The sequence below is a fragment of the Ammodytes marinus genome (assembly GCF_949987685.1).
Source record: "Ammodytes marinus genome assembly, chromosome: 10".
Taxonomy (NCBI): Eukaryota; Metazoa; Chordata; class Actinopteri; order Uranoscopiformes; family Ammodytidae; genus Ammodytes; species Ammodytes marinus.
In genome coordinates this window covers 6,342,332-6,369,200 of record NC_137214.1, presented here as the reverse complement: position 1 = coordinate 6,369,200, position 26,869 = coordinate 6,342,332, and the positions used below count along the sequence as shown (strand labels likewise).

At 40.8% G+C, this 26,869-nt stretch overlaps 3 protein-coding genes across 7 annotated transcripts in view; 1 reads left to right on the top strand and 2 right to left on the bottom strand.

Annotated features, from left to right (window-relative positions):
• Positions 1-7,734, bottom strand: part of ankhd1 (ankyrin repeat and KH domain containing 1) — a 33,419-nt gene extending 25,685 nt beyond the window's left edge. For all 4 annotated transcript variants that reach the window (XM_080035685.1, XM_080035687.1, XM_080035684.1 and 1 more), the window contains exons 1-2: positions 7,311-7,734; positions 4,076-4,229 (exon numbers count right to left, since the gene is read on the bottom strand). In XM_080035685.1, the coding sequence (XP_079891811.1) occupies positions 4,076-4,229; positions 7,311-7,589 (433 nt within the window). In that variant the 5' untranslated portion in view covers positions 7,590-7,734. The remainder of the gene's footprint in view (positions 1-4,075; positions 4,230-7,310) is intronic.
• A 3,234-nt stretch (positions 7,735-10,968) lies between these two features.
• On the top strand, positions 10,969-17,360 carry hnrnph1 (heterogeneous nuclear ribonucleoprotein H1). 2 transcript variants are annotated; one of them, XM_080035894.1, is made up of 11 exons: positions 10,969-11,036; positions 12,021-12,118; positions 12,215-12,373; positions 12,477-12,620; positions 13,545-13,683; positions 14,877-15,073; positions 15,190-15,302; positions 15,496-15,631; positions 15,723-15,806; positions 16,004-16,096; positions 16,593-17,360. In XM_080035894.1, exons 2-11 carry the CDS (start codon positions 12,037-12,039, stop codon positions 16,694-16,696), a joined length of 1,251 nt encoding a protein of 416 aa, XP_079892020.1. In that variant the 5' UTR covers positions 10,969-11,036; positions 12,021-12,036; the 3' UTR covers positions 16,697-17,360. The 2 variants fall into 2 exon arrangements, with proteins under 2 accessions (XP_079892020.1, XP_079892021.1); XM_080035895.1 differs by having other exon boundaries at positions 16,589-16,632.
• Positions 17,358-26,584, bottom strand: rufy1 (RUN and FYVE domain containing 1). The gene is made up of 17 exons (XM_080035893.1): positions 26,230-26,584; positions 25,197-25,376; positions 24,556-24,673; positions 24,204-24,305; positions 23,814-23,937; positions 23,663-23,724; positions 23,054-23,189; positions 22,825-22,926; positions 22,599-22,715; positions 21,569-21,736; positions 20,782-20,879; positions 20,498-20,617; positions 20,209-20,338; positions 19,278-19,372; positions 19,132-19,180; positions 18,484-18,561; positions 17,358-18,104 (listed from the first exon to the last, which is right to left on the bottom strand). The coding sequence occupies exons 1-17, from the start codon at positions 26,573-26,575 to the stop codon at positions 17,961-17,963; spliced, it is 2,169 nt and encodes a 722-aa protein (XP_079892019.1). The 5' UTR covers positions 26,576-26,584; the 3' UTR covers positions 17,358-17,960.
• Positions 26,585-26,869: the final 285 nt, after the last annotated feature.

Below are 26,869 nucleotides of genomic sequence, written 5' to 3'. Positions count from 1 at the left end.
AATGAGATAAAGTAACAATGCTGCGCTACGCAGCAGCCGGCAGGAGATACAATGTAGCGTCGTGCAGCAGCCGTCATCAATGGGTTAATAGAAGAAAAACCAAGATCGTAGTATATATCACTCTTATTATTTATTTTAAATCATTTTGTATTTTATTTTTGTTAGATAATTTCCTTTTCCATTAAATTGGATGTTTTTAATGCTGCCTGCATTTAATTACATACAGCACTTTGAACTTACATAAGTAAAGGGAAACCTGCATTGTAAATGGTGTGTCTGCTGCATGGTGCCTGCTCATTGTAGCCCGAGAGGAGCCACTTAAAAGCTGAATATACTGGAGTTTGACAGTGAGAAAAATCAGGGGCTGGCAGAGGAGCAACCTGATGCCTGCTAATGCTAATAGCAAAAGGTAGGATTAAAGTCATATTAAATCGTACAGTGACATTGCGATAGATTGACCTTTCTACTGGTAGCTGCATTGTGACAGTATGCCCACATGATTTCATTTTGCCAACATAGAGCAGCAAGGGATCCCCAAACAGAAAATGTGAGGGTTACCTTCAAAAGTGCCCAGTGGAATCATTACTGTAAACAGTTTTGTTTACATTCAGTGATAGGCCCAGTTCCAATTTATAGACATATGATATGCATAACATAATTGCTCTACAGCACCAACAACAGCGTTCTCAAAAAACTCCACACATTCCCTTGTAATTCTTGTATAAGATGTTTTGTATTGTAAGATGTAATTAAAGGGCAACTGGGTTGTTGCAATAGTTGTTTTTTTAGGGAGAATATGGGAAAGGCAGACGTCTGCACATTCAGCCTTCTGAAAAGAATATTTTCATAGCTTTCAGATTGTCTGAAAAACTATTCTAATAAGGTGCATGTTAGCCCAAAGATACACATCAAGCAAACAAAGGATTTATAGGGACAGATGTCTATAGACGTAGATACATATGTACATCCTTTAACCTTGCAGTAATAAAATCACATTAGAAAGTCAATACAAACTGTGGACCTTTATGATGCCTATAATGTTTGACAATGTCAAAGACGTCTTTATTCAACTATGTGTTTTAGCTTTTTGGGGTCACTGTTAGGGATTGTGTTGTACTGGACTGTTCTTCATTGAGGGATTTTTATTATTCTCCCCTCCCTGATGAGTAGAACGTTTGGAGAAAGACCTCTGAATATCACGTGGTCCATTAAAAAAAACATTAAGTATGACCTCAGTAATAAAGATAATTGAATTTAAACATTATGAACTTTGTAAAGGCTCAAATTTACAGCAGATCTATTTGATAGATTGTATGGGTGTACCTGATAAAGTACTAACTGAATATGTGTGTAATAGACGACGCTCTGAGGAAAATTTCCCTTTAGTATCCCCATTTAATATTTAGTTTTCTTTTCTTTTTTGCATAATTCACGTTGACAGTTTTATTTTTGTGTTTTGTACACCTTACCATCAGTTGACATTTTTTCCGATCACATTACAGCTTTTTCTAACAAGAGAACAGTTATTCAACCAAGGCCCCTCATGTATTGTTAGTAGTTTCAGTAGCATTTCTGAATAATCCATGTATGACTTGTCTTGCATTTGTTGTAATTAGGGCTGTGTGGCACGGATAGTCTCTTTGCAACAGGCTTGATAGTATAATAAATTGAGTGACATTAATCAAAGAATTGATGACAATATCAATGTTTTTTAAATCAGCTCGCAGTCACAACCCCAGTCCTTTAAAGATTATTACACCGGGGCGCCCTTAGCTCAGTTGGTAGGGCATCCCCCCACCCGGGCCGGGCCCAGCAGCAGACCCGGGTTCCATTCCCACCCGCGGTCGTTCTCTGCATGTCACTCCCCTCTCTGCCCCATTTCACCTCTGTCTCTCTGCACTATCAATAAAAAGCATATAAAATGCCCAAAAAATATATATAAAAAAAAAATTACACCTATTTTTATCTGATATTTATCATATTTTGTTTGTTTATTTTGTAACAACCTATTATAGAATTGTTTTATTGTATCTGTTAAGAGAAAAGTGCTAGTTGACATTTTGAGCCATGTCTGGACAGCTTCTTTACTACTCCCCCAAAAGAAAAAGAAAAAAAAATACTAAAGCGTCAGTAACAGCAGGACAGTGTCAGATTTTTTGGGTCCATTTTGGCTTTGTTCTCCCCAGCACAATGGAATGGAACGCAAACAATGACACAATTGCTATGAGATCATAGTGCCATAATTCAGCTTTAATTTAAAAAGGCATTTACATCCACATAGGGCTAGACCGTATCCAACTTTTTAAATCCCTTTGCCCAAAATTCTCCCCGGGCACACGGTATTACCTTCGGGTTACACCCATTACAACTACAACTGTTGCCTATTTGTTTTAGTTCGTGGCCTAACACTACATTTGACAAGATTTAAACGGAATTCATCACCATGAAGGCATCTTTGCTAAACACTCATTTTTACAATAGGAACTAGCCCTGCGTTCCAAATCACATACTTTTTCTTTTTACTACACTACATACTAAAGTACAGAAGAGTTTTAGGGCCACAGCAGAGAAAAAAATATCAGATAAAGAAGGTTTTTTTTTTTTTTTTTTCATTATGTCGAGAAATGTCAAGAATATAGACCAATACTCCCAAATGCTATCGGAGTTAGTGGGGCATTTATGTATGTTCAGCATACTGCAATTGACATGCATGTATTGGGACATCCTAAATCTTTTTCTGGCGTACTAAATAGTAGGGAAGAATGGGTATTGGAACGCAGGGTACCTATCCAAATGAAGGAAACCAACAAAATAACTGCATCTCATTAACTTGTTACGTATTTGAAGCTGCATTCTAACATTTAAGACGCGACACACAATGAAGCAGCCCTGTCATTTGTGTGGGGATCAACGGGTTTGCGTCGGCCATCTTTTTTTGTCAGAACCCTTCTGAGAAGAGGCTGTAAAGTGACGCGTACCAAGTGTCCTTTTTGATTTGACATATTAGGCCATTACGCAGCAGATTTGGAATACCTTTGTTATTTTCAAATACCCTGAATTACGGTATTGCCATATTACCGCCCAACCCTACTTCCACATCATATTAACAATGTGGGAATTTTAGCGTATTTCACACTATAGGTCTTTCAATTTTGGGTGTCTCAAACATTTAAATAACCTCAATCAAATTCATCATATTAAGCATATTTGGTAGCAAAACCTTTGCCTTGGTAATATAATGGTGGTTTAATGCTGGAAGCCTACAGTATACCACCATTGAACATGAGCTTGCCATCTTTCCTTGTGGTGACAGTGTTGACAGTTCTGGTATTCGGCTATAGGGGCTGTCCACAACCGATACTTCTCTCTTTCTGCTAATACTATACACTGTATAGGACAACACCCAAAGTAGCGTGAGAAAACATTTAAGATGGTTTTATTAATGCATTATTTTAATTCTAATTATTCAAGCTGTATCCGATCTTAGGTAATCAGATCATTGAGTTGCCACCTTGTTCTGGTCAGACTGGTCAGGGAGAAAGGTGGAATAGAATGAGATTAGCCATTAGCCGTTCAACATGGGCTGTGTGTGCATGCTGTGGAGGCTCAGGCAAGCGTTGCAGCAGCCTTAATCTGCCCGGTAATGTTCATAATCCCAACCCAGGCCAGGACACCCACGCTCTTAATGAATTCATCTACACAAGAGACCTTTCTAAAAACACCTTTACACTTCAACTTCTAAAATCAAACTAATTCACTGCAATCACTTACAGACTGTGATATGAAAGTGGCAGAACCGGCTGGTCCGCTTTAATGCCGTTTGGGCTTGTAGGCCTAATGCAAACAAAAGACCTCGACTTTGGTTGGGATTTTAAAAGGGAGGGATAGAGGGAGAAAAAAAAAAAAGATGAAGCAGAAATAGGAGGTTTTTACCCTTGTTTTTAGAAATGACAGCATGTCGAAGCATAAAATTCAGACTGTTTGGAGCAAGAACGAGGTGTGGCCAATGAGGTAATGGTCAACATGTGTCAAGTCTTAAGCCGAGGAGCTGTGAGTGCGGACGAAGGGGCAATACCTGCAGCCTCCAGTAGAGCTTCTAGTCGCGCCTGTGTCTCTGGATCCACTGTCCGCAAATCTACTCCGTCTGTTGCGCTCGACAAAAGCAACTCCGACGCCGTCTTCATGATGGGGTTATCAAGGTCCTCTTGGTCCAAGATGAACGACTCCACCTGGAAGAGTGGCACAGAGCAGGGGGTGGGAGGGGGGGACCATTATTATTGGCCCTATGACAGGTGCTTTAATGTAGGCTAAACAACAACTGCATGTCACTAGAAAGTCTGGAAAACCGTAACCAGTATATTAGTCAGTATCATGTTGCTTAATACATCATCTATTATTACCATTATACGTTACAAAAGAAGAGGTCTCATGAGTACACCACCTCTAAAAACAGACCTGGCACGCTGCCCTTGTTTATTTACGGTTTCTTTTTAACGGACGGCAAACAAATTACAGGAAGTGCTACGGCCAGGAATTAAAACTCCCACACACACATACACACACACACACACGGAGAGATTCAGTTGAAAGCACAGCAGCATAGTCTTATACCCGAGCTGTTGGCTATCATGTCTGTCTCTGTCAAAAACATGTCATTCTTCTTCTTAAAAAAAAATAAAAATAAATAGTGAGTGAGCATAATACACACAACTGTTTTATTTACTATCTTAGTGCAGTGGCAGCATCTGCTCCCGTTTTAAAAGTGAATAAAGCCTCTATCCGTTTTGACCATATAAATAGCAGCTACGCTAACATGTTGTTGAAGACTCAAGAGAGAAACTTCAAGATGAAAAATAATATTAAAAAGGTGTTATAGGTGTGATTTACTCTTGTATGTATATATTTTTTGAAACACTGATATAAACAATACAAATTCAACAGACAGATATTACAAACACACAATCTAATAATAAACTTGTTTATCTGACAATTTCAGAATAGCATATGGTTCAATTCCAAACTTTTGGGGTGGGGCGTGTTTATTTTTGATACCGTGTCAATCATAATTAAATTACCGGTGATATATTTTGGTTTAGAGGTGGGAAATATTACACCTAATGTATGCACAGATGCCAAATTAAGAATACAGATCAGGAGATGTTAATTTAAAGAAAACACATGGGTGTTGTTGTGACTGACTTACACAACTCCACAAGTGATTTAATTATAACTTAGAAGTGTTTTAGAGATATTTTTAAGTCAATCATTTGTCCAGTATAGTGTATTAGGTTATATACAGTACATCATAGCTTTACTGACAACCACAAATATAAAAGATATAACAACTGTGCAAACAGCTCACCAACAAGGTGAGGTTTTAAAATATTTATAAGCTATAGAATAAATTACTGTAATTCAGCAGTTTGCTAAACAACCTTCGACTAAAACTGAGTAACAATCGCTGTCTATGCCAATTCATGAGCTGCAGCAGGCTTTCAGGGTCTGGCCCAGAGTGCAAATGTTGGGATTCAGCAATGTGGAGGAATTCAGCTATACGATAGGAGCACGGTGCAACAACAACCCCTGGGGGATGTAGTCCCACCGAGGCCTTTATAATCAACAATGGACATCATTCTCCACTATTAATGAACTACAGTTCCCAGGGTGTTGGTATCCAGAGAGCTGGAAAGGCCTAGAATGGCATCTGCTTAATCCTGGGGCTCAGATTTTAGCTGCTGCCCAGAGCAGCTAGTTCTCCACTGGAGTAAAAAAGCTCCACAACAAATGCTCCCTTTCAAGCATGTATAGCAGGGCCTGGGTGAGTGAAGAAACGCCACACACACCGACAGCAAACATTTGCTATTGGATTTAACTTAGCTACCCAAGATGTAGTTGTCAAACTTGATATTTTCTTCTGCTGGTACACACAGCTGATGCCCAAACAGAAATGGCCAGGCTATATTGACATTGGTGTCAGCAGATATGCTAACTTGTCAGACCGTCCTGGCTGTAGCTATGCTTTCAGACAGATAGCCTTTTGATCAGATATTAGTTAGATACAATAGCAGTGTGACAGCTCAACAGGTAACGTTTCTCAGCACTGCCAATTCTCTCCCCGCCCACAACTCCTTGACAGTAAATATTGCATAATATTTTAAAAGACATAGACCCTTTCATATGTTTGTGCAAATCATATATGTTTGTAGCATTCTGACAAGCTCCATTCCTGTCACACGACACTCAATAACATGACTATATAGTATGGCTGAGAAGAAGTCTAAATATCTTCAAACTGACAGCTTACACTACTAGACTACATATGCAGACGAAAAGGATTTGGTTATGACATGGCATTTGGTGAGTCAGACAAGTAACCTCTTAATTATTTGGTCAAAAATCCCCATTGAGATCTGAGAGAGAAAGAGTGTTTTTCTTAGTTTTTGGGTGGCACATTCAAATTTTTAATTTGTGGACCAATATTTTGTAACAATCTATGCATATGTCTGAGCAAATATATAATATTAGCTAAGGAGAAGATGCCGTCACACCTGTCCCCATGTGTGTGTGTGTGTGTGTGTGTCTGCCAGCACATGGAAAGTTGGACACCTCTCAACATGAACTCTAGCTGCTCTCAATTGTTGCAACGCACATCAAGTTGACATCAAACGACAGCGACAAAAGGCGAAGGAAATAAACCCAACTAGTGTATTTGTAAACACCGACAGTCGAAAATTCAACTAGTTCGGGGTGGTAACGGCATAATCTAAACGTGTGGAAAAGTTAGCTCAGGGGACGTTCGCAGTTCATTTACATGATTTAGAAAAGTGACGTAATTGCACCACAACTACATACGGAATGGCAGATAGTTAGTTAGCCGTGGACGTGTGTGTATGCGGCTCTACGAGTCTATCTTCCATTTGCTGTAGGCTGGAAAGCTGTTGGGAGAGCTGCAAACTTGTGATGGGATGTTGCGAGACGACAGCAGCAACGAGCGAGGCCGCCCGTATTCGCTTCCACCCTGAGCTAGGCCGTGTTCACAGCCTGCGCTGCATAAATAAAACATTTCAGCCGCTTAACGTGAACAACCGCTCGTGCCTCACCAAACACTAAAGCCATCAGAACACTCCGTAAGCACCTGAGCTGGAAAAGGGAGTTATTGGATTAAAATGCTGCTTTATTTGACGTATTTTCAGCGGCCTGGGAGGGGGTGGTTGCCAACTGCGAGGTAATTCGCTAGCTAGGAGAGGAATGTTGCCTTAGCTTTCTGGTTAGGCTTAGCTAACTAGCCTAGCTTAGCCTAGCGTAGCTACCTCTGAAACCTCGTCTTCGTCGCTGCCGGATCCTGGACCCGATGAGAGGACGGCCGCAGCCGCTAGTTTGAAATCCAGTCTTTCTGCAGCAGGCCCTCCAGGTTCGCCGTATAAACGTACTTTCTTTCCGCCTACACCGATCCCAATGCCCCCTAGTCCGACTCCTCCTGGTGTCGCTCCTACCCCCATCCCTGCCGCTGGGGAGCGAGGAGTCACCGAGTCAATCTCGTCCTCGAAGCCGTCCGTCAGCATTGCCGTCCCGGCTACTGCATCCTGCATACTTGTGTTCACGATACGTGTGTTAGCGAGCTAGTTGTTGACTTAAACGTCCGTCCAGGCTCTTTCTTTCGGGATAATTGCGTGATTTTACTTCAGGGAATCCAAAAACTCTCCCGAAGCGAGGGTTGAGGAGGATCTCTTTCCCCCAGCCATTAACTTTCTAACAACCTAACCCGATACGCACTGTTTCTCAGAAAGGCCGCCTAGCTGGTGAATCCCGAGGCTCCTATTGGTTTAGCTTGAAAGAGCTCTGTTTTCTATTGGTCAAGGTTGGTGCTTGTCAAACACGAGACCGCAACGTCATGTTAGGTTTACCAATATCACGAGGCTGTAGAACGAACGTCAAGACTGACATGGTAGGCCAACTTCACTGGTAGCTAGCTTTACTAGTTCATCTAAACTCTTATTGGGAAATCACATATTAATACAAGGACTACAGTGGGAGTGTATTGGTAACTTGTTGAAAATCAGAATAACACACATTGAATGGGATTTAAATGACAGTGAATATCAGTAAGTATATATAACTGCACCTCACATGTTGCAATTAATGCTTTAATGTGTTAGTGAGCATAAATAAGATTGGAATCAGAACAAATACTGTATATGCAGATACATTTTATGAGACAAAAAAAACATAAAAACTGCAAAAAAACAAGTTGACCACTGTATCATAATCACTCAATTAATTAATTACTTAATTAAAATGACCTGCTTTCAGTAGCTACTGTACATATGTGTTGCTGCAAATACATATTAGGCTATAGCTGTAAACCAATAGTTACCTATTGTTAATTAGAATCACTCAAATTGAATGTGTTTTAAAATTACTATAAAAATCAGCAATTGTACCTCACAAACTACACATGTTGCAAATTGTTCTTTAATGAGTTAGTGAGCATACATTAAAGTAAGAAGGAATACACATTTTTCTCAGACAAATCCCACACAAACACACACAAAAAACAAGGGGACCACTGTATCACAATCACACTTCTTCATTAAAAATGAACTTCATGTGCACGGATTTATTTTATTTTCACTTTTTATTATTATTATTTTTTTTTTTTTTGCAGAAAATAAACCACACCCAATATATAGATAGTATAAATAGTTATTCCTTATTGGACTTTGGTAATAGAGAGACACAAAGCACACTCTAGTTTCACCTGTGACGTCACGCACAAAAATCAAGAGCTTAATTTTCAAACCACTACGATTCCTTGAAGTGAGCCATGATGCTACATGGTCAAGTAGGCTACTTAGAAATGTAAAAAGTCTTAACATGAAAACAGGAGATGCTTTCGTTTGAACTTAGCAGAAATGTCATTGACTTCAAGCACCTGTCCATTATGAAGTGAACCAAGACAACCAATTGGTCTCTACAGTGTCCCTAAAAATGCCTTCACTTTTACTAGTATTCAGTGTCCGATCTCACTGTAAATGTGTCAGGCTTCCGTCTATGAAATGGGTTGTTGCTATTTAAAAAATTAACATTCAACTTCTTGGATATCTAAAACACAAGATAATAAAATAAAACATACTGTATTTCCATTTCTTTCTGAAATAAAAGGTTGCAAACTGACACATAGTTTGAATATCTTTATAATTCTTACGTGTGACTATCCATGTTGCTTTTAGCATTATGTGCTTTATGTTCAAAAAAATTACACATGCAGCATGTGAAAAATACTCCTGCACTTGAACGTTTGCTAACGTGAAGGTAAACATGTTTTATCTGAAATGTAGAATCAAAAGTAAATAAGCTGAAGAATGGAAATGAATGATTAATAAATAATGACCAAGCAGTTGTGTGATATTGCAAATGGTCCAGGCAATGTCAAGTCTATGTATATTTAACCTTGTTTAATATTAATTAATGCATCCTATTTTATGACTAAATAGGCTAAGTAACATGTAAGGAGGTAATCAGGAAAATGTGGTACAGTTAAAAATTCAACAATTCCGATGTGTTTTAAGAGTATTGAAAGCACAATATATGAAACACTTAAATCAATTACCTGTACTAAAAAAACAGTTGCCTAGTTTGTATTTTTGTTTTAACTTTTAGGTCTTATAAATATTGAAATTAATTCTTAGAGCTGACCATTATTATAGTACAAGTTGGCCACATACAGCTTCTCTAATGGTAAAGTTCCTCGCTATAAAGGGAAATTGTGAAGTTGTTGAAGGAAATGACACTGAAAAATCCTTTCAGAGCGTTCAGCCATTCATTTCAACAAGTTACCTACCCTGTCTGTGAATTACTTTAACACACCATCATCTTAGATTAACTGGTTGAGAAGAATTCTGCTTGTTCACTTCTCTAGCTGAGAAAGAGTGATATTTTAGTCACAGTAAACCAAAACAAGCAGCCAGTAATTGTGTTCTCCTCTGGTTTCAACAATACACATATATAAGCTTATAGCTTGTAGTTACACATCATCACCACCATTATATACAATAAATCTGTGTTTTTCTGTATGCCCATAACTAAAATGGTTTTGGTGCAAATATCGTTGTAGTGTCAACTTGTGCTCTGTTTAGTCTTGATGTGAAACGGGTCATAAAAAATATTCTATCTCAAAAGAAGCTGAGAAATAGCCTGTCACAAATGAGTTGTTGTTGACCACTACAGAGGGCTACTTGGATTTGTAGGCCACAAGCATAGGCAGTGAAGATGCCGCTCAGACAGTCTGCCCAGGGCCGATGAGCGGCAACGTCATCACGTTTGGGCGTGGACGCGGGACAGTCTGAGAACGGACTGCCAGGTTTGAGTAAAACAGAAAAAAACACCCTTTTTCTGTCTATTTTAAGATATTACATTTAGCACACTTTAGATTTTTGTATATCGTTACAATTTAAAACACAGAAAGATATTATGGGTTACAAATAATTGTACCCCTATCATGCATATGGTATCTACAGTGGACAGTTATCTAAAAGTGGTTTTCTTGTATAGCCTTAGCATGGGGTTTTGATGGTAGGCCTATAGTTTCACATCAGCCACACAAGTGGATTGTGTTGGTATATTATTATTATTTTACAATATGTTTGTATTTTTTTCCACATAATAAATAATCCTATCATTGTAGGCCTATGTATACATTGGTTTGTTAAACATATGCCTATAGCCTATATTAGTTACTTAGCCTACTAAGGATGATAAACTCCTTGACAAAGTGTCCCTAAAAATGTCCTTATTTTCATGCATAAAGAGGAAAAAATCCTGACCAAATCTGTTGGAATTCATGCAAGAAGAAGAGGTTAAATATTTAAGCATGTTGAATAACGTGATTGTGTTGCAGAGGCATCAATAAGTCGTTTTGCGGTTGATGAAAGAGGGGGATGCTTAAGCAAGCTCTGGCAACCCAGTGCACAGATTCAGCTGCATCACGAACGTCTGCTCATACATTCTCCGGCCAGTGGTATCTACGCTTCAAAAAGGTACGTTGCGAAATTAATCTAACGTTTAATTTGCCTTACCAAAATCTCAATGCAAAGTCCGCACACTCTCAAAGCACAATTCTGCAACCGATATTTGAACTTCATAGTATTATAATACCGTTATTTTGTCAATGCTACTGTGAGAGCTAACTGTTCACGCTAGTAACATGGCGCCGGATGAGAAGGCCGCTTTTGTTCTTGTGTCTGGGTGCTCTTTACAGCGTGCTAAAGGCTATCTATCCAGTCGGAAATCAATAAGAAATGTATACACTTCTTGATAATTTCGCTCCTGCTATTTTTCTAAACCGTTATCATAATCATACAACATCATAAATATGGTCGAATTAAAGTAACCTAGCGAGCCACGCATTGTTGTCTCGCTAACGTTAGCATAGCATGGAACACCGTGCTCGCGCTTTTTCTGAAGTGGTCGTCTCATACTAAAGTTATTAAGATCAGAGTAATACGCATACGCTGACAATTGTGTGCGATATGTTTTTGACAGGAACATTTTTTTAATGCATTATTTTTTTATTTAGTTATTTTATATTGGTCCAGACAGTCACTTAAAACATCCTCAAGATGGCGCTGCTAAATCTTTAACAGTTCAGGTTTTCTGCGGGTCTAAAAAAGTCTAAAATCAAATGATCTGAGTTGAAAACCTTTTTGAGACGATACGTTTTTTAAAAACACAAATATATATATATATATGTATATAAAAATAACATAACCACGTGATTCATGTGTCCAAATAAAGTAAGGAGACGGATTAATTTGCTTACATATCGGAAGGGAAATGCACTTAACTTCAAGAATATACAAGTGTTTTGAACATTAAATTTCTGTTTTCGTTTTGGATAAAAACCATGACATTGTATTAATATCAACCCACCTCAACTAGTCATCTCCCTGTGTTGAATGGAGTTGTTTGTATAGAACTGTGTGCTAAAGTCGTCATACTCACAGTGTGGTATCTTTCATCAGGGATCTTTGAACAGTCATGGCTGACGAGGGATACGTAGTGCGCATCAGGGGGCTCCCATGGTCCTGCTCAGTGGATGAAGTACAGAGGTTTTTCTCAGGTTGGTACTGTTCATTAAATATCATTTTCAACAAAGGACTTTATAACCAAATCAATAAGATGATTTGATAATAATAATAATGCATTTCAATCTCAGATTGCAAAATCATCAACAATGGAGGCGACACCATCCACTTCACCTACACACGAGAGGGCCGTCCCAGCGGAGAGGCCTTCGTGGAGATGGAGACGGAGGAAGACCTAAAGATCGCAGTGAAGAAGGACAGAGAGACCATGGGCCACCGATATGTAGAGGGTAGGTACAACAACTGCCCCAACACACAAGCACCCCCATTGCAATTCAACTCAACTTTTAAGCCATGGTAGTTAATGGTTCTGTATGTCTTGTTGTGATGTAGTTTTTAAATCCAACAATGTGGAGATGGACTGGGTGATGAAGCACACCGGTCCAAACTGTCCAGAAACGGCAGGAGATGGACTCGTCCGGCTCCGGGGCCTTCCCTTCGGTTGCAGCAAGGAGGAAATAGTACAGTTTTTCTCAGGTAAGAATGAGCATTTCTCTATGGTTGATTATAAAACTTAGTAATGTTGGTGAAGATAGGAAAAAATTCCTCTTTTTTTATTTTCCTTTTCTTGTTTCCTTTCTGCTATGGACACTTAACAATTCTTGTCTCTGATATTACAAATAAATCATCATGCCATTGGAAAATGATCGTTAGCTCCTGCCATATTATTACATAATATAATAATAAAATGGTAAAGATTTTGTATTTTTTTAGTAAGGCAGAAGGCGCCAGAAAAGGAAGCTAGTCGTAATTTAAATGGAGAAACTACTTAAAGACTTTGTTTAGTTGAAGGGCAGGAATCTTTTATGCATAGACCCTTTCCCATCATCCATCTTAAGCCCAATTTCATTCTCCGCTTCCCTCTTGCCTTAAATTGGGTCTGATGCTGTAAAAAATGATCTGTAACTTCTGGTAATTTACCAATGACGGACAGGGTCCCACTCATCACTGATTCAATCTCCTACATCTGAACCATGGTTTCCTTTCCCCATTTCCTCCTCACACCCTTCTCTTTTTAAATACATATTTTCTTCTCTACACTACATACCAAGTCTTAGATCAGTTCCTAAAGGGCAAACCGTATTTTATCTCTCATATCACCCATCAGGATCTTGTTCTCTCTCTCCATCAACACACCAATACTAGCCTGATGTCCCAAACAGTGCCCTTCTCCATACTCTTCCTCTATCCTATTATTTTCTGTTTTACCCACAAACTACAGTCAATGTAAGTCGTTTAACTGGCCAGTCACCTGGTTACAAACGGAACTGGTATGTGTGATGATGTGTAGAGTTTTTCCATAAGTTTTCTATCTCTCTCTCTTTAGAGCAAGTTCTCTTGTGTGATTGGGCATGTGATTTAATATGTCCCCTGCTGGGGTTATCTGTCCTTGGGTTGAAGGGTTGGAAATCGTGCCAAATGGGATAACATTGCCGGTGGACATCCAGGGGAGGAGTACGGGGGAGGCCTTCGTGCAGTTTGCTTCACAGGATATAGCTGAAAAGGCTCTAAAGAAACACAAGGAAAGAATAGGGCACAGGTGGGGATGGTTGGTTGGTTGGCTGGATTAAGTTGCTTTTCTTATGGTGTGCACCCTCAACATCTGATCCAAATGTAAAAAAAAACAGACACTTTCTTAATCATGGCTGATTTATGCATACTTGTTACTTCTTACCACAGACATACACAAATGACCACGTTTAGATTAAATATGCCACGATGAAGCAGACAATAATGTAATAACTGCCAATTACGTAATATATATATATATTCAATAAAAGCTGATAATGTAGTAGCTTGCCAATAATATTAATAACATTTTGGACCCAATAACGTAAACAAACCCCCCCCCCATAATGTAATAAGTTATTGCATTACATAAGTGTCATGGAAGTGTGATACTTTATACTCACTAATTAAAACTTAAAGTAAATGATAAGTATATTATTACATTATAGGCTTCAGCCATCAAAGTTAAAAGTATTTGTTCAAACCTGGCCAATAATGTTCTAACATTACAGGCAGAAAAGTATTACGTTATTGGTTCAGAAACGATTACTTTATTGGCACGTTACTAAATGATTGGCTTTTATTTCATTGACAACTTCAAAATGATTTTGTTATTGACATTTATAACGTAATTGTCCATTATTACATTAGTGGCTGCTACACACACACACACACAATCACAATCACAATGTACAATGGGAAGATTAGTGCTTGGGCACCAGTCACAAATAAGAGACAAATCCTGGATTAAGAGTACATGCTTAAAATTTGAGAACCATTGGTGTCACAGCACTAAACATGAGTCCAGGTTGATAAATGGTAAGGAGTCTCCCTGGTGGTAAAATCAGAGGGCCACTGTACACATGGATCTGGAGCCCACTGTCACAGGTAATGCTTTGAGTGGCTTGTAGAGGGGCTGGAGCCCTCTCTGTCCCTCTAAAACCAGGACAATGGCTGTCATGGCAAAGGACACCGGACGCTTTCTATTAAAATTTATATATAACTACTACAGGTAACCATAAGAAATGTGTAAAAGACAACCATTTGTACAGCTTAATTTTTTTTAAACTCGGTTAATCATTTATTTGTATCCACTCAATTAACAACTAGCATTAAGTACTGAAAAGATAACTACCTATGGACTACACCATGGCAGCATCAGTATTGAGCTACATGCAGCCATGCCTGGGCCATGACCTCATTGTGGTATCTCTATGCTCTCAGGTACATTGAGATCTTCAAGAGTAGCCGCGCTGAGGTGCGCACCCATTACGAACCACAGAGGAAGCCCATGGGCATGCAGAGACCCGGGCCCTACGACCGGCCCTCTGGGGGTCGAGGCTACAACATGATGGGCCGAGGGGGATCCTACGACAGGATGAGTCGCAGAGGGGGCTATGGAGGAGGAGGAGGAGGAGGAGGTGGGTCTCAAGCTAGCAAAAGAAGCACTATATCCCTTCATGCTAACACTGCAAAATAGAATGAATTGGATTAGTCGTCAGAAGACCATGTGTTAATCTTGATGGTGTACATACAGGTGCATCAGACGGGCGCTATGGTGACAGCGGCTCCTCGTTTCAGAGCACGACAGGCCACTGTGTCCACATGAGGGGCCTGCCCTACAGAGCCTCAGAGACCGACATCTACAATGTAAGTCAGAGGAACAACGGCCAAATAGAAACCACTAACCAATCTCAAGGCAATATGCAACATAGTAATGGTTCCAGATTGGGACCAGAGTAAACAAACCATAGGTGTGAGAACACCCTGAACAGCTCTCATCCCCTTGACCCTGTTGCATATAGCACACATGTGTGAACGCGTACATGTTTGCATTCCTTAGTTCTTCTCGCCGTTGAATCCAGTGCGTGTCCACATTGAGATCGGCCCAGACGGCAGGGTGACCGGAGAGGCAGATGTAGAGTTTGCGACACACGAGGATGCGGTGGCAGCCATGTCTAAAGACAAAGCCAACATGCGTGAGTTTAAAATAAGTGACTGAAGAAATTCCGTCCTGCATGTAGATGTTCACTTTGATGTTGATGGTCTCTCTCTCTCTCTGGCCCTCAGAGCACCGCTATGTGGAGCTGTTCCTCAACTCAACAGCAGGTGGCAGTAACGGAGCCTACAGCAGCCAAATGATGGGTGGAATGGGTAGGTTTCAGTAATGGACGCCCTGTGGATTGTGGCATCTGTTGTTTGGATGAAAATGCCTGACACGCATAGTGTTGATGCATGGCCATTTTCTCAGACATGCAGTGGCTTCATAATTGAGCAGTAACAGTCCATCTTTTGTGGAATAATTCTGATGCTTGAATATTCCTGAACACAATGTGATGTGTGCTCCACAGGGAACCAGTCGTCTTACAGCAGCAGCCAGCTGAGCTCAGGCTACTCTGGTGGATACAGCAGCCAGGGCAATATGGGCGGCTACAGTGACTACAGTGAGTGTCAGCTATGTTCTACACATCCACCCTCAACTACAATCTCTTCTGCTCTCAATGCCCTAAAGTATTCATTCCAGGCCTCCCACGGTCCTGACATTCCTGGAAAAGTTATGAAATTTGAAAAAAATAAAGGTTCGCTAGTATTATCACAATACACATTGGGACTTCTTGGCAGTTTTTCTGTGAGTAAAGTTAGCATACAAAAAGGCTTGGGTAACGCAAGCATGTGTGCTTAGTAATTTATGGCTTTCCAATGACAAAAGAAACGCAGTAAGAGCTTCATTATTGGGGCATATAATTGCTGAACAGCTAACTTTAAGTTAATTTAATAAGCTTATGGAAATGGTAAAATGTCATGGAAACGTTTTGAAAAATCATTGGTTAAAACATGTGGGAGCCCTGCCTAATGTGTTGTTTAGCCTTAGTAGAACATGTAATGTGTTTGTTGTTGAACTACTCGGTCCTATAGAGTTTATTTTCTCTCTCTTGTTAGGTAACCAGGGCGGTATGGGAAGCAGTTACTACGGCGGCGGTGGAGGAGGAGGAGGAGGAAGCAGAGGCTCTATGAACGGACTGAGCGGGGGATGGGGAATGTAGTTTTTGTTTTTTCTTAATTTGATGTTTTTTTTAAAAATCAGCATTTTGCTGGATGGACTGGAAACGTAAGTCTCACCTCGTTAACATAGGGTAGGGTCAGGTGAGGTTGTTCTGAAAATATTAAGGGGGGGGGGGGGTTTGTATTTTCTTTTTAAAGTGGTTTATCTTCAGAGAGAGAGAAGCCCTGTTTGTTCCCCACCCCATTCCTCACACATTTGACACATCACAAAAAACCATGCTTTAAATTTCATTTCCAGGAAGTGTGCCGGTTTTGTGTTATCGTTCTTCATGCACCTGGCTGTTCCTCTAAGTTAACTCACCCTGTGCTGGGGGCTTTAACGTTAGTTTCAATGTCTGAGTGCATGAACAAAAGAAATGTAAAAATGTCAATCTTTTGATGTTTAGACCTTTTTTTTTTCATCCTCTACATAGTGGTTAGCCTTTATTTTTTTAAATGTTAGTCTGAGTTTGAGACTTCATACGCTCAGAGCATGTTTTGTTTTCCTAAGGTGTGACTGTTGGTAGGGCGGCTCCTACTGAGCGCTATATCAAGAGCAAGTGAATTTCAACTCTTCTGACATGACTGTTTCTACTGCTTCAAAGGCTATTTGTATTTCCTGTGCACAAAGTGAATAAACTAGTCTGGAATATCTAATTGAAACAAGCGTTGCAAAAAACGGGTGGCTTTATTCATTTATCAAATGTCCAGATAAAAAACTTTTGGTCGCCATTTCCCCCAAATGAATTAAGAAAAATGGCTTGGTAGTAGTTAACACAATCATTGTTATATAATACATTCTAAAATATTGGATTTGTTAACATTCTACAGCTGTGGGGCCAACAAGTTGTTAAGAGTAGAAGCATTGCAAGTCAATCAATATAAAGTGAATACATGATTTCTCTGCTAGAAAAACAAACGGTAACTATGGTACCTCAACGATTTGAACTAGCAAGCCTACACAATTTTTTTTTTAACTATCGGTACCAAATAGTCCGACTCATTCCAGTCCAAAGAAAAACATTGATCACATAAATATCCTGTCTGTGTAAACTATATTAGCTCATCCCATCAGTGTTAAAAGGTGGCCCCCTTTTGCTTTATATATTTCATTTAGGAGGAAGTAACATTCCTGAATTTCAGGTAAAGGGGAAGCAGAACACCAAATCACATTTCCATAAGATTTGATGACATTTTTGCTAAGTAGTGAGATGATAGTTTAAAAATCATAGTGGATGAGTGTGTGTGCTCTTGTAGGTGTTTCTGTCAGGAAACTGTAGAGGAGCTTCTCTGCAGCAGGAGGGAGTGACACACGTCACACACCCGTACGGGTCGAGGGTACGACGGTAAGGCCAGCTCGTTACTGGAACAGTGGTTGCAGTAGATGTCTCCACAGTTCCTACAATGGTGCTGCAAAAAAAAAAAATTAGATGTAATTGACATTGTTGGAGGGGGAAAGATGAACTTTATAGAAGCACACCCTGCGTTCCAAATCACATACTTTTCTGTTTACTACGCTACATACTAAAGTACACAAGAGTATTAGGGCCATGGGATAGAGAGAAAAAAAATCAGAAAATGAAGATTTTTTTTAATATTGAGGATTGTCAAGAATAAAGACGAATACTGCTAAATGCTATTGGAGTTAGTGGGGCATCTAGTTTTTTTCTGGGCATACTACAATTGACATGCATGTTTTGGGACATCCTAATTCTTTTTCTGGCATACTTAATAGTAAGGAAGTATGGGGATTGGAACGCAGGGACAGAGAAATGAAAATGGAGTGTACCTTTCTGCGTGCGATGGAGAACTCCTTCTCACATTGCTTGCAGCTAGTGGCCTCATCGTCTTTCAGCCAGGCGTGGCCCTGAAGGGAGCAATCAACATACAAGACATGAAGAAGACAATAATGTATTCATGTTTCAGTTTCTAATTAAAGTCGTCGATAATGTAGTAAATTGACAATGACATAACATCTCTGAACAATATAATTTTGTAATGAGTTATTACATTATTTTAAAGATATTTCTTTTTGGCATTTTTATGCTTTATTGATAGTGTAGAGACAGAGTTGAAATGGGGCAGAGAGGGGAGTGACATGCAGAGAACGACCGCGGGCTGGAATCGAACCCGGGTCTGCTGCTGGCCGATGGGGGGGACGCCCTACCAACTGAGCTAAGGGCGCCCCCTAGTTAATACATTCTTGGCTGGGTTTTTTAAAACAAATATATAAATCAAGACAATGTAATTACTTAAATGTATTGTTTTCTCATATTGGCCAGTTACATTATCTGCTGAATATACATAAAAAAACTGAAAAATGATTACGTTATTGGCCGTTATTACACTATTGCCTGCTCACGGCTTCACTGGATATTTTTCTTCTTCAGATAATACAGTATTTAGTTGTCAAAAAGCACCATTCTTCACATTTTACCTTCAGAGCCTTGTTGACCTCCTTGAAGTCCTCCATCTTGAGTTTAGACCTTTAAAAGAAACAGGCAACACAAAAACATCACGACATGAATTGATACACAGCGTTAATTATAAGAAGAAAAAGATGCTAAAGCCAGCGGTACTGACTGGCTGAGATGAAGGCCCATCTCCTGCAGAGCCTGCTCCTGCTGCTCACAGATCTGCTGCAGCTGCTGCTTCTCCTCCTTCAGATCCTCAAGCTCCTGCACACACCAAACACACACTCACTTCACTACACACCAAACACACACTTCACTAAACCGCACACCATTAACAAGGATCTATCCCCACTGACGAACCAACTGAACTACTGCAACTACTTATGCAAATATTGATATATAAAAGTATGTAAATATTCACACAGTCCTCAACTGAAGCATCTTATCAAACCGCCTACCTACTTCCGCTCAAATTTCATTTCCCCTTCAGTAGTCAGTCTGGGGACGCGGTGAATTCATGTGTTCGAGCTCAGGAAAATTTCAGGTCGTTCAATCAGCGAACAGAGCGAGTGGCTGAGAACGATGACGTCGAAGTCGCGCTCCAGTTTCAGTTGAATGCTGCGTTTCTTTATACTCGGAACTCGGAGATTTCCGACTTGGTAATTCCGAGTTCCGACTTGTCTGTGCTCCAGTGCATCTGCTCACGAAAGTATGGACGCCGACAACCTTTCTCATCCAAATAACTAAACGTTAGGCTCCAGCAAGTTACCGTTGCCAGGTACCGGTAGATCCATAGACTACAATATGTAGTGAAGTCGGAAATTTCCGAGTTCCCAGTACAACTGAAACGCACCGTCAGAAGCCGGCTCATGACGTACGTCACAACCAACTATATGCGATTGGTTGGCTGATCCAGAGTGGCACTGGGCAGATCCAATAGTTTTAAACTTCAACAGACACCCGTCTCCAAGTGAGTGAACGTTTGCCAATAGAGTAGTTCCAGACCACAGTGAGCGTGTGCCCTGAGAAACCATTTCAGACAAGATACTGTGTGTGTGTGTGTGTGTGTGTGTGTGTGTGTGTGTGTGTGTGGCACTGACCATGTGCAGGCCCTGCAGTTGCTGCAGCTGTGTGCGGAGTTCCACGCTGTTGTCCTGTTCCCTCTGCAGAGCCTTCTGCAGGCTTTGTCTCTGCTCTCTCTCAGTGCGAAGCTCACTCTCCAAACCCAGCCTGAGAATACAATACACACATATAAGTCTGTGTGTGGAGATATTCACCAAAAGGAAAACCCTCTATTACTTAGTTAAGATGCTATTACTTCTCCATAATGCTGTCTGGCCTATGTGAACTTGTGCTTTTATTTTGTCAAACTGTGTGCGTCCTCCTCACCTCAGTGCATCCAGGTCAGTCAGTTGATTCTGCAGAGCGTCCACTTTCCCTTCCAGCTCCACCTTCATGTCTTTGTCTGACTCGTCACTTTGTTTGCGCTCTCGCTCAGAGTTCTGTAGTCTGTGGCGCACAAACGATCCAAGAAGAAGACTGTTAAGTTATTAAGAATCTCATTTCAACACACAGAAACAAACACAATACAATACAATACAATACAATACAATACAATACAATACAATACAATACAATACAATACAATACAATACAATACAAACAATACGTACCTCTGCTCCATTTCCACCATGGCTTTCTCCATTTCGTCCATCTTCTGCTCCAGCTGCTCAGCCTCCGCTTGCTTTTTTTCCGCTTCTCGTTGTGAGTCCTTAAGAGTCACGTGGGCTGTGTTAGTGTGCGTTCATGACATATACAGTCTGTAGCCTCGTTTCCACTGAGCGGTGCGGTTCGGTTTTGGTGGGGCTCGTCACGCATTTATTTGCATTCCAACTGTCAAAAGTTGAGTAGGGTACCTAAATAAGGGAACTCTGCCGTACCTTTTTTGGCACCCTTTTGCTTGGGTACCAAGCCATCCCAAAGGGCACCAAAAGGGTGGAGCTACACACTGCAGTCAGTTGATTGGACAAGAGAATCACAATTTAACTGCTATGCGTAGTCTCCTCGACAAGAGTGAAAAGTCTTGTCTTTAGAGAAAACTGGTCGTGCCGCTTGTTGTTTAATGTGTGTATTTGTCTTCCTTGAATTGTATTGGCAGGCTACACTGTGTGCCGCTGCTATGATGTCACCATAGTTACATAGCTGCCACGACCATCGGTGTTCAAAGGGCTCTGACCCATAAACTGTATACCCTCTGACCGTGGCTATCAATGTCGCGCATAAACCCCCATCTACCAAGTGATGGTGCTGTTGGCAGTGGAAACGCAATCCAGCTCTAGGGTTACCGTGCTGACCCGAACCATTGCGAGCCGAACTGTGCTGTTCTGTAGGAAACGAGGCATAAGGTTCGAGCAAGACAGATACAATCAGTGTTACTTTGCGCGTGTGTCTAACTCTAACCTGAGCTTTGTGGAACATCTGAAGGTTGAGAGACTTGACTTGGTCCAGCTGTTGCCTCAGTGCTGCCAGCGTGTCCTGTTTCTCCAGCGTGTCCTTCTCCAGCAGCTTCATGGCCACCTCCATCTCCTGCTTCATGCCCACCTGCAGCTCCAGCTCCCGCTCCAACTCCTGACAACCACACAACACATACACAAGGCTTCAGTTCAAAAGCCTCTAAAACACATAGTTCCCATTACATTGCTTACCATTAAGTCATTTTCCACTGGTAGTCACACATGCAATCCCAACCCGGGATATTCGTGTGTAGCACTTTATTACACAACACTGCAATGCCGGTAATATGTGGCTGTAGATGTCCAGCAGCAGGGGGCAGTAATACGCCTAGTAGCGTCTACACCTACACTGCCAAAGTCAACACCAAGAAGAAGGAGCTTGATCAAGGCAACTGACGGTCAATCTCGTCCTCTGTTGCGGACAGAGATGTGTTCTCTTGATCGGGAGTTTTATCTCATTTCCAGACATTATTGAAAAATTGCTGAGTTGCTAATGGAGCTTAACAAATAAGAGTCCTGGTTTTCGATGTGATTTTGATGTGGCGCTGCTGCTGTTCAAAACAAGTGGCGGATCAAATACACCACTGTCGTTCGCACCACAGACGTTAAGACAGACGTATGTGCCAGTTTTCAATCACTCCCAAAGCCTTCCTCAGGCATAATCCCGGCAATTTTCTCACTAAGTCTTGAGCCCAGAAATTGCCAGAGCAGATATACTGTAAAAATTGATTCTGGCTTCCAATCACACGTGACCCCTTACCAGCAAAAAGGCTGGCACATTGCTGGGGGAAAGGCTGCATGTGTGAAAGAAAAAGGGGGCTACATTCAGATCTAGAGTCTAATAAGACATAACATACCAAAAGAACAGTACGCAGTATGACCTGGAACCACCAAGAAGCAACACAAAACAGCCGAGTCATGTCTTATGGCCCCCTAGCGTGACATATTCTAGAGTTACAGTCCGGCTGATACCTGACCTGGCGAATGTGCTTTTCCTCTTTGTACTGCTTCCAGATGACGTTGTACATCTCGTCCAGGCCCTGGCGCGTCTGCTTGTAGGTCTCCAGCTCCACCTGGCTGTCCTGGAGGGCGGCCTGGAACAAACAACAAGGCAGCGTATACATTGGATGTGTATTGTATTTAGTACTTAGTTATCAGTGGGTGTTTAGTTGCAGTGCCTATCGGATGCTCTCTCTCTCTGACCTCTTCCTTCTTCTGACTGGACTGCAGGATGGACTCATTCTCAGTCCTCAGGTGTTCCTGTTCTCCCCGTAGAGAGTTGATTCGGTCGGTTGCCGCTGTCAGCTGAGGGGAAAGAACAAAACACACTAGATCAGCTGGGTGAATTGGAACAGGCCTAATGTTGCCACTCTTGCCTTTAAGTTTGTTTTTTGTTTTAAACAGCCATGGTAGCGACCCGAACTCTTCTGACCTCCTCGACCAGTTTGCTGTTGGTCTTCTCCAGAGACTCCATCTTGGCCTGGAGGTCAGTGACGGTGCCGCTGAGGTGTCGGTTCAGCTCCTCGATGTAGTGCTTCTGGTCTAATATGGCCGTCATCTTGCTGTCACTGAAATAACCAATCAATCAATCAATCAATCAATCAATCAATCAATCAATCAATCAATCAATCAATCTTCATTTATGAATAAATAAAATTGTATAATACTATATTAAGTAATTGTATTGTGATTTGTATCTGTTTAGCCTTTGAAAGTGTGTTTTGACAGTGTAATATAATATAAAAAGTGTATTATTATATTATAAATAAAAATTCTGCAATAAATGCACAATTATTTTATTTATTTCCGTTTTTGTTAATATATTCAATGCCATATCTACTTAATTATATCCTTCCTTTGTTGAAGCATTTATTTATTTATTTATTTATTATTTAATTTGTTTATTCCTGTATTTATTTATATATAAAAAAGATTATTATAATGGCCTTTATAGTCCTCCATAGATATAGTCCAATCTAAAATAAGAGCACAGACTGGCTCAAAACGTATCACAGTAGCAGTGTATAGGTGAGATGCTCACTCTTTGGGAGTCTCGCTGTGGGCGGGATCTTTCAGATAGAGAGAGAAGTCAATGACTCCCACCTGAAAGGAAAAGAGAGAGAAAGTGATCACTGTGTATCCCGGTCCACCTGTCAATCATCAGAGAACACAAACCCTGAACAAAAACTCACCAGAGAATCCAGATCCTCTCCTTTGATACAGAGGTTAGCATCGATTACATTGAGGCCCACCAGCAGCCCGCCCATCACCGCACCCTCCTCCTCTACCATCAACGCTCCACTCTCATAGAACTCACTGGGACCACACACACACACACACACACACACACACACACACACACACACACACACACACACACACACACACACACACACACACACACACACACACACACACACACACACACACACACACACACACACACACACAAACACACAAACACACACAGGGGATGGATGGAGAGAAAGGCAATAGAATTGTGGAGAATTACCCATAACTTTCTGTATGAAAAATCCAACATAATCCAACACAAGCCAACATAACTAATCATGGTCACCAACCTCAGGAGATCTTTGCGGTCCAGCAGAGCTGTTATATAGTCGGCTACTTTTTTCTGCATGAGCGCCAAATGCAGCCAAGCCCTGGCTCTCCCCAAACCAGTCCTAAAAAGAAACATTACAAGGAAAAAGTAGGTAGTAGTATACTGGGGAATTGTTAAGAACAGCATTAGAAAAAACTCAGATTCAGTCAAGATATAATTGGTAATTTAACTTCAGACGATCAATTATACTCTCCTTTTTGTCCAATTTAAAAGGCCAAAAATAGGTTATTTGCATATACACTTATCTGTAAAGCTTATTTTTCAGCAAAACAATAAACACATTTAAAAAAAATAAAATAAGAACAGCATACTTAATGCCAGGCATGTCTCTGGCACTGGTTGCAATGTCGACAGACTCTGGACACAGCTTTTCTACTAGTTCCAGAGGTCCCCATATGGACTTGTTCTGGCCAATGAAGGATTTCTTGGCTGAAAAACAACAGAAAAAGCAGCTGTGTTACCGACAAGGGATTGGAACTTTAAACACTTAAAATTAAAAAACACCCTGTGTTCCAAATCGCATACTCTTTCTTTTTTCTATTCTACATCGGACCATAAAAAGAATCTAGTTAGGGTGCAGTAGGCATACACTTGTGACAAACTTTTACTTTATTATTTATTTTAATGATAACATTGCGGCCTTGATCTTGTCTCTCGCTTTTATATCTGTCGCATCCCCGTTTGTTTTCTTACGGAGGCTCCGTCGATGTGACGTCACTTCCGGTGTGCACTGGATTGTGGGTCAGAATCGCCCAAATAGGATAATGTTTTCAACACTAAAAATCTCAGATGTGGTAGACATCCGGGTATTTCTAACCATAAAAAATCTGGCCACAAGAATTGGGACATCCTAAATCTTTTTTCTACCATACTAAATAGTAGATAGTATGGGTATTGGAACGCAGCCTAATTCGAGGATGTTAAGTCTTGCCCCGTGCAGTGTCTGTCTGACCTCTCAGCCCGTGTTTGAGGCAATGCTCCAGGACTATGAAGAACTGCTGCAGAGGAGGGTAGTCAGAGTCCAGGGTCCGGCCCAGGCTGAGAGAGGACTGGATCAAGACCTTGACACTCAGCTTCATCATGCTGAGCAGGTTGGATCTCTCTATGGCCATGGGCTCTTTAGGGGGCACCACTAAGGAGAAGCAGAGGAAACAGCATTGATATGAGATCAGTCAGAGAGAAGCAGGCTTTGGAAGGGGATGTCATGCATGCTTGTGTCCATTAAAGACAAAGTAATAACAGTACATGTAGCTGAAGGACTAGTTGAAAAGTGTGACTGTGCACTGTGTCATCAAACCACAAAATCAAGGTTCTGCTTCAGAAGTCATGTGTTCTGGCTGACCGCTGATAATATACTATGAATAAAGGCTAAATTGTTGAAACATGTTAAAATATTAAAATACAAGCTTAATATATATTTATTAATATGAATGTCCAAAAATGAATAGGAAGAAGCATGAGACTTATTTAATCCTACCCCCTTCTCAGTAATAAATAATCATTAGCTGGCTTCATATGCATATCTAATCCTATCTCAACACTTTAAATGTAGCCCATATAGCTTACCAAGCCACACAACAACCAGAAAGAAATTTAATTTCATTTAACTTTTGTTTATCCTCGAGAGACCAATTGAGGGCTGACCCTCATTTACAATGACGTCGAGTTAAAACAAATTCAAATGAAAAACAACAATACATAAACAATATTCAATGCAAATACATCAAATACACAACAACAGGTGAAGAGAAAAACAATTTAAACTCATAGGCCTACATAGTATTTACATGGGCTATAGGCCTATTTGTTTCCACAATAAAAAATATATAGCCTAGGTCTACTAAACAACAAATAAACTTAAGTAAACGAAGTCCAAGAGGAAGCAGTGTTGACATGGGACTTTTACTGGGATATTTAATAACTAAGATAAAATGGGAGAGTGGTAGTTCAAAGTTACTACTTATTGTCACAGAATGCAGGCCTACCTGGAAGCTTTTTTGCAGTGCTGATGAGATCATTTTCGGGCAGTCCGTCCGTCGGGGAGCTTGGAGCGGAGCCCTGGGAGGGATGTCTCTGGGCTGCAGTAGCGTAGCTGACCCCGCTGCTAATCGTTTCCGTGGCCTTCCGAGCCAGAGACAGGATAGGAGCCGACCAGCTGCTACTCTCTGCTGCCGCCGCCGGTACTAGCTGCTCGGCCCCGTCCAGACAGTCGCCAGCGCCGGACTCGCCTTCGGTGTCGACTCCCGAAATGTCGGACTCCTCCGGTTGTTGCGTCGCTTCGCCATCCTCAACAGCTGTGTTTACTTCTTCTTCCACTGACTCGTCGGCCATGTTTGTGTTCCCCCCTCCCCTCCTCTCGCTCTCCCCGCGAGACTTCACGTGACCAGACCACGCGCGTTGTGAAAACTTTATTCTTCTTCTTTGGGATTATTGATGTCAAGGGGAGTCGCCACCTACTGGACTGGAGGATCGAGTTTATTACCAGTCATAGCCCACAGTCTATGGTCAAAGAAATGACTTTGGTCTGATGGTGCACACAAACATAAACATGGATAAAAGCAATTGAACGAATATAAATAGAAGTTTCACGATATAAAATAGAACAAATAAATAATAATAATGTTT

What these genes read in the sequence shown, in the direction of transcription:
- hnrnph1 (XM_080035894.1), top strand. Translation starts at nt 12,037, where the DNA reads ATGGCTGACGAGGGATACGTAGTGCGCATCAGGGGGCTCCCATGGTCC. An exon ending in AATAGTACAGTTTTTCTCAG is followed by an intron (nt 12,621 to 13,544) that starts GTAAGAATGAGC and finishes CTTGGGTTGAAG; the next exon opens with GGTTGGAAATCGTGCCAAAT. An exon ending in CCAAATGATGGGTGGAATGG is followed by an intron (nt 15,807 to 16,003) that starts GTAGGTTTCAGT and finishes TGTGCTCCACAG; the next exon opens with GGAACCAGTCGTCTTACAGC.
- rufy1 (XM_080035893.1), bottom strand. Translation starts at nt 26,575, where the DNA reads ATGGCCGACGAGTCAGTGGAAGAAGAAGTAAACACAGCTGTTGAGGAT. An exon ending in CCAGTCAGAAGAAGGAAGAG is followed by an intron (nt 22,716 to 22,824) that starts GTCAGAGAGAGA and finishes TGTTTGTTCCAG; the next exon opens with GCCGCCCTCCAGGACAGCCA. An exon ending in AGGTCAACAAGGCTCTGAAG is followed by an intron (nt 18,562 to 19,131) that starts GTAAAATGTGAA and finishes TGCTCCCTTCAG; the next exon opens with GGCCACGCCTGGCTGAAAGA.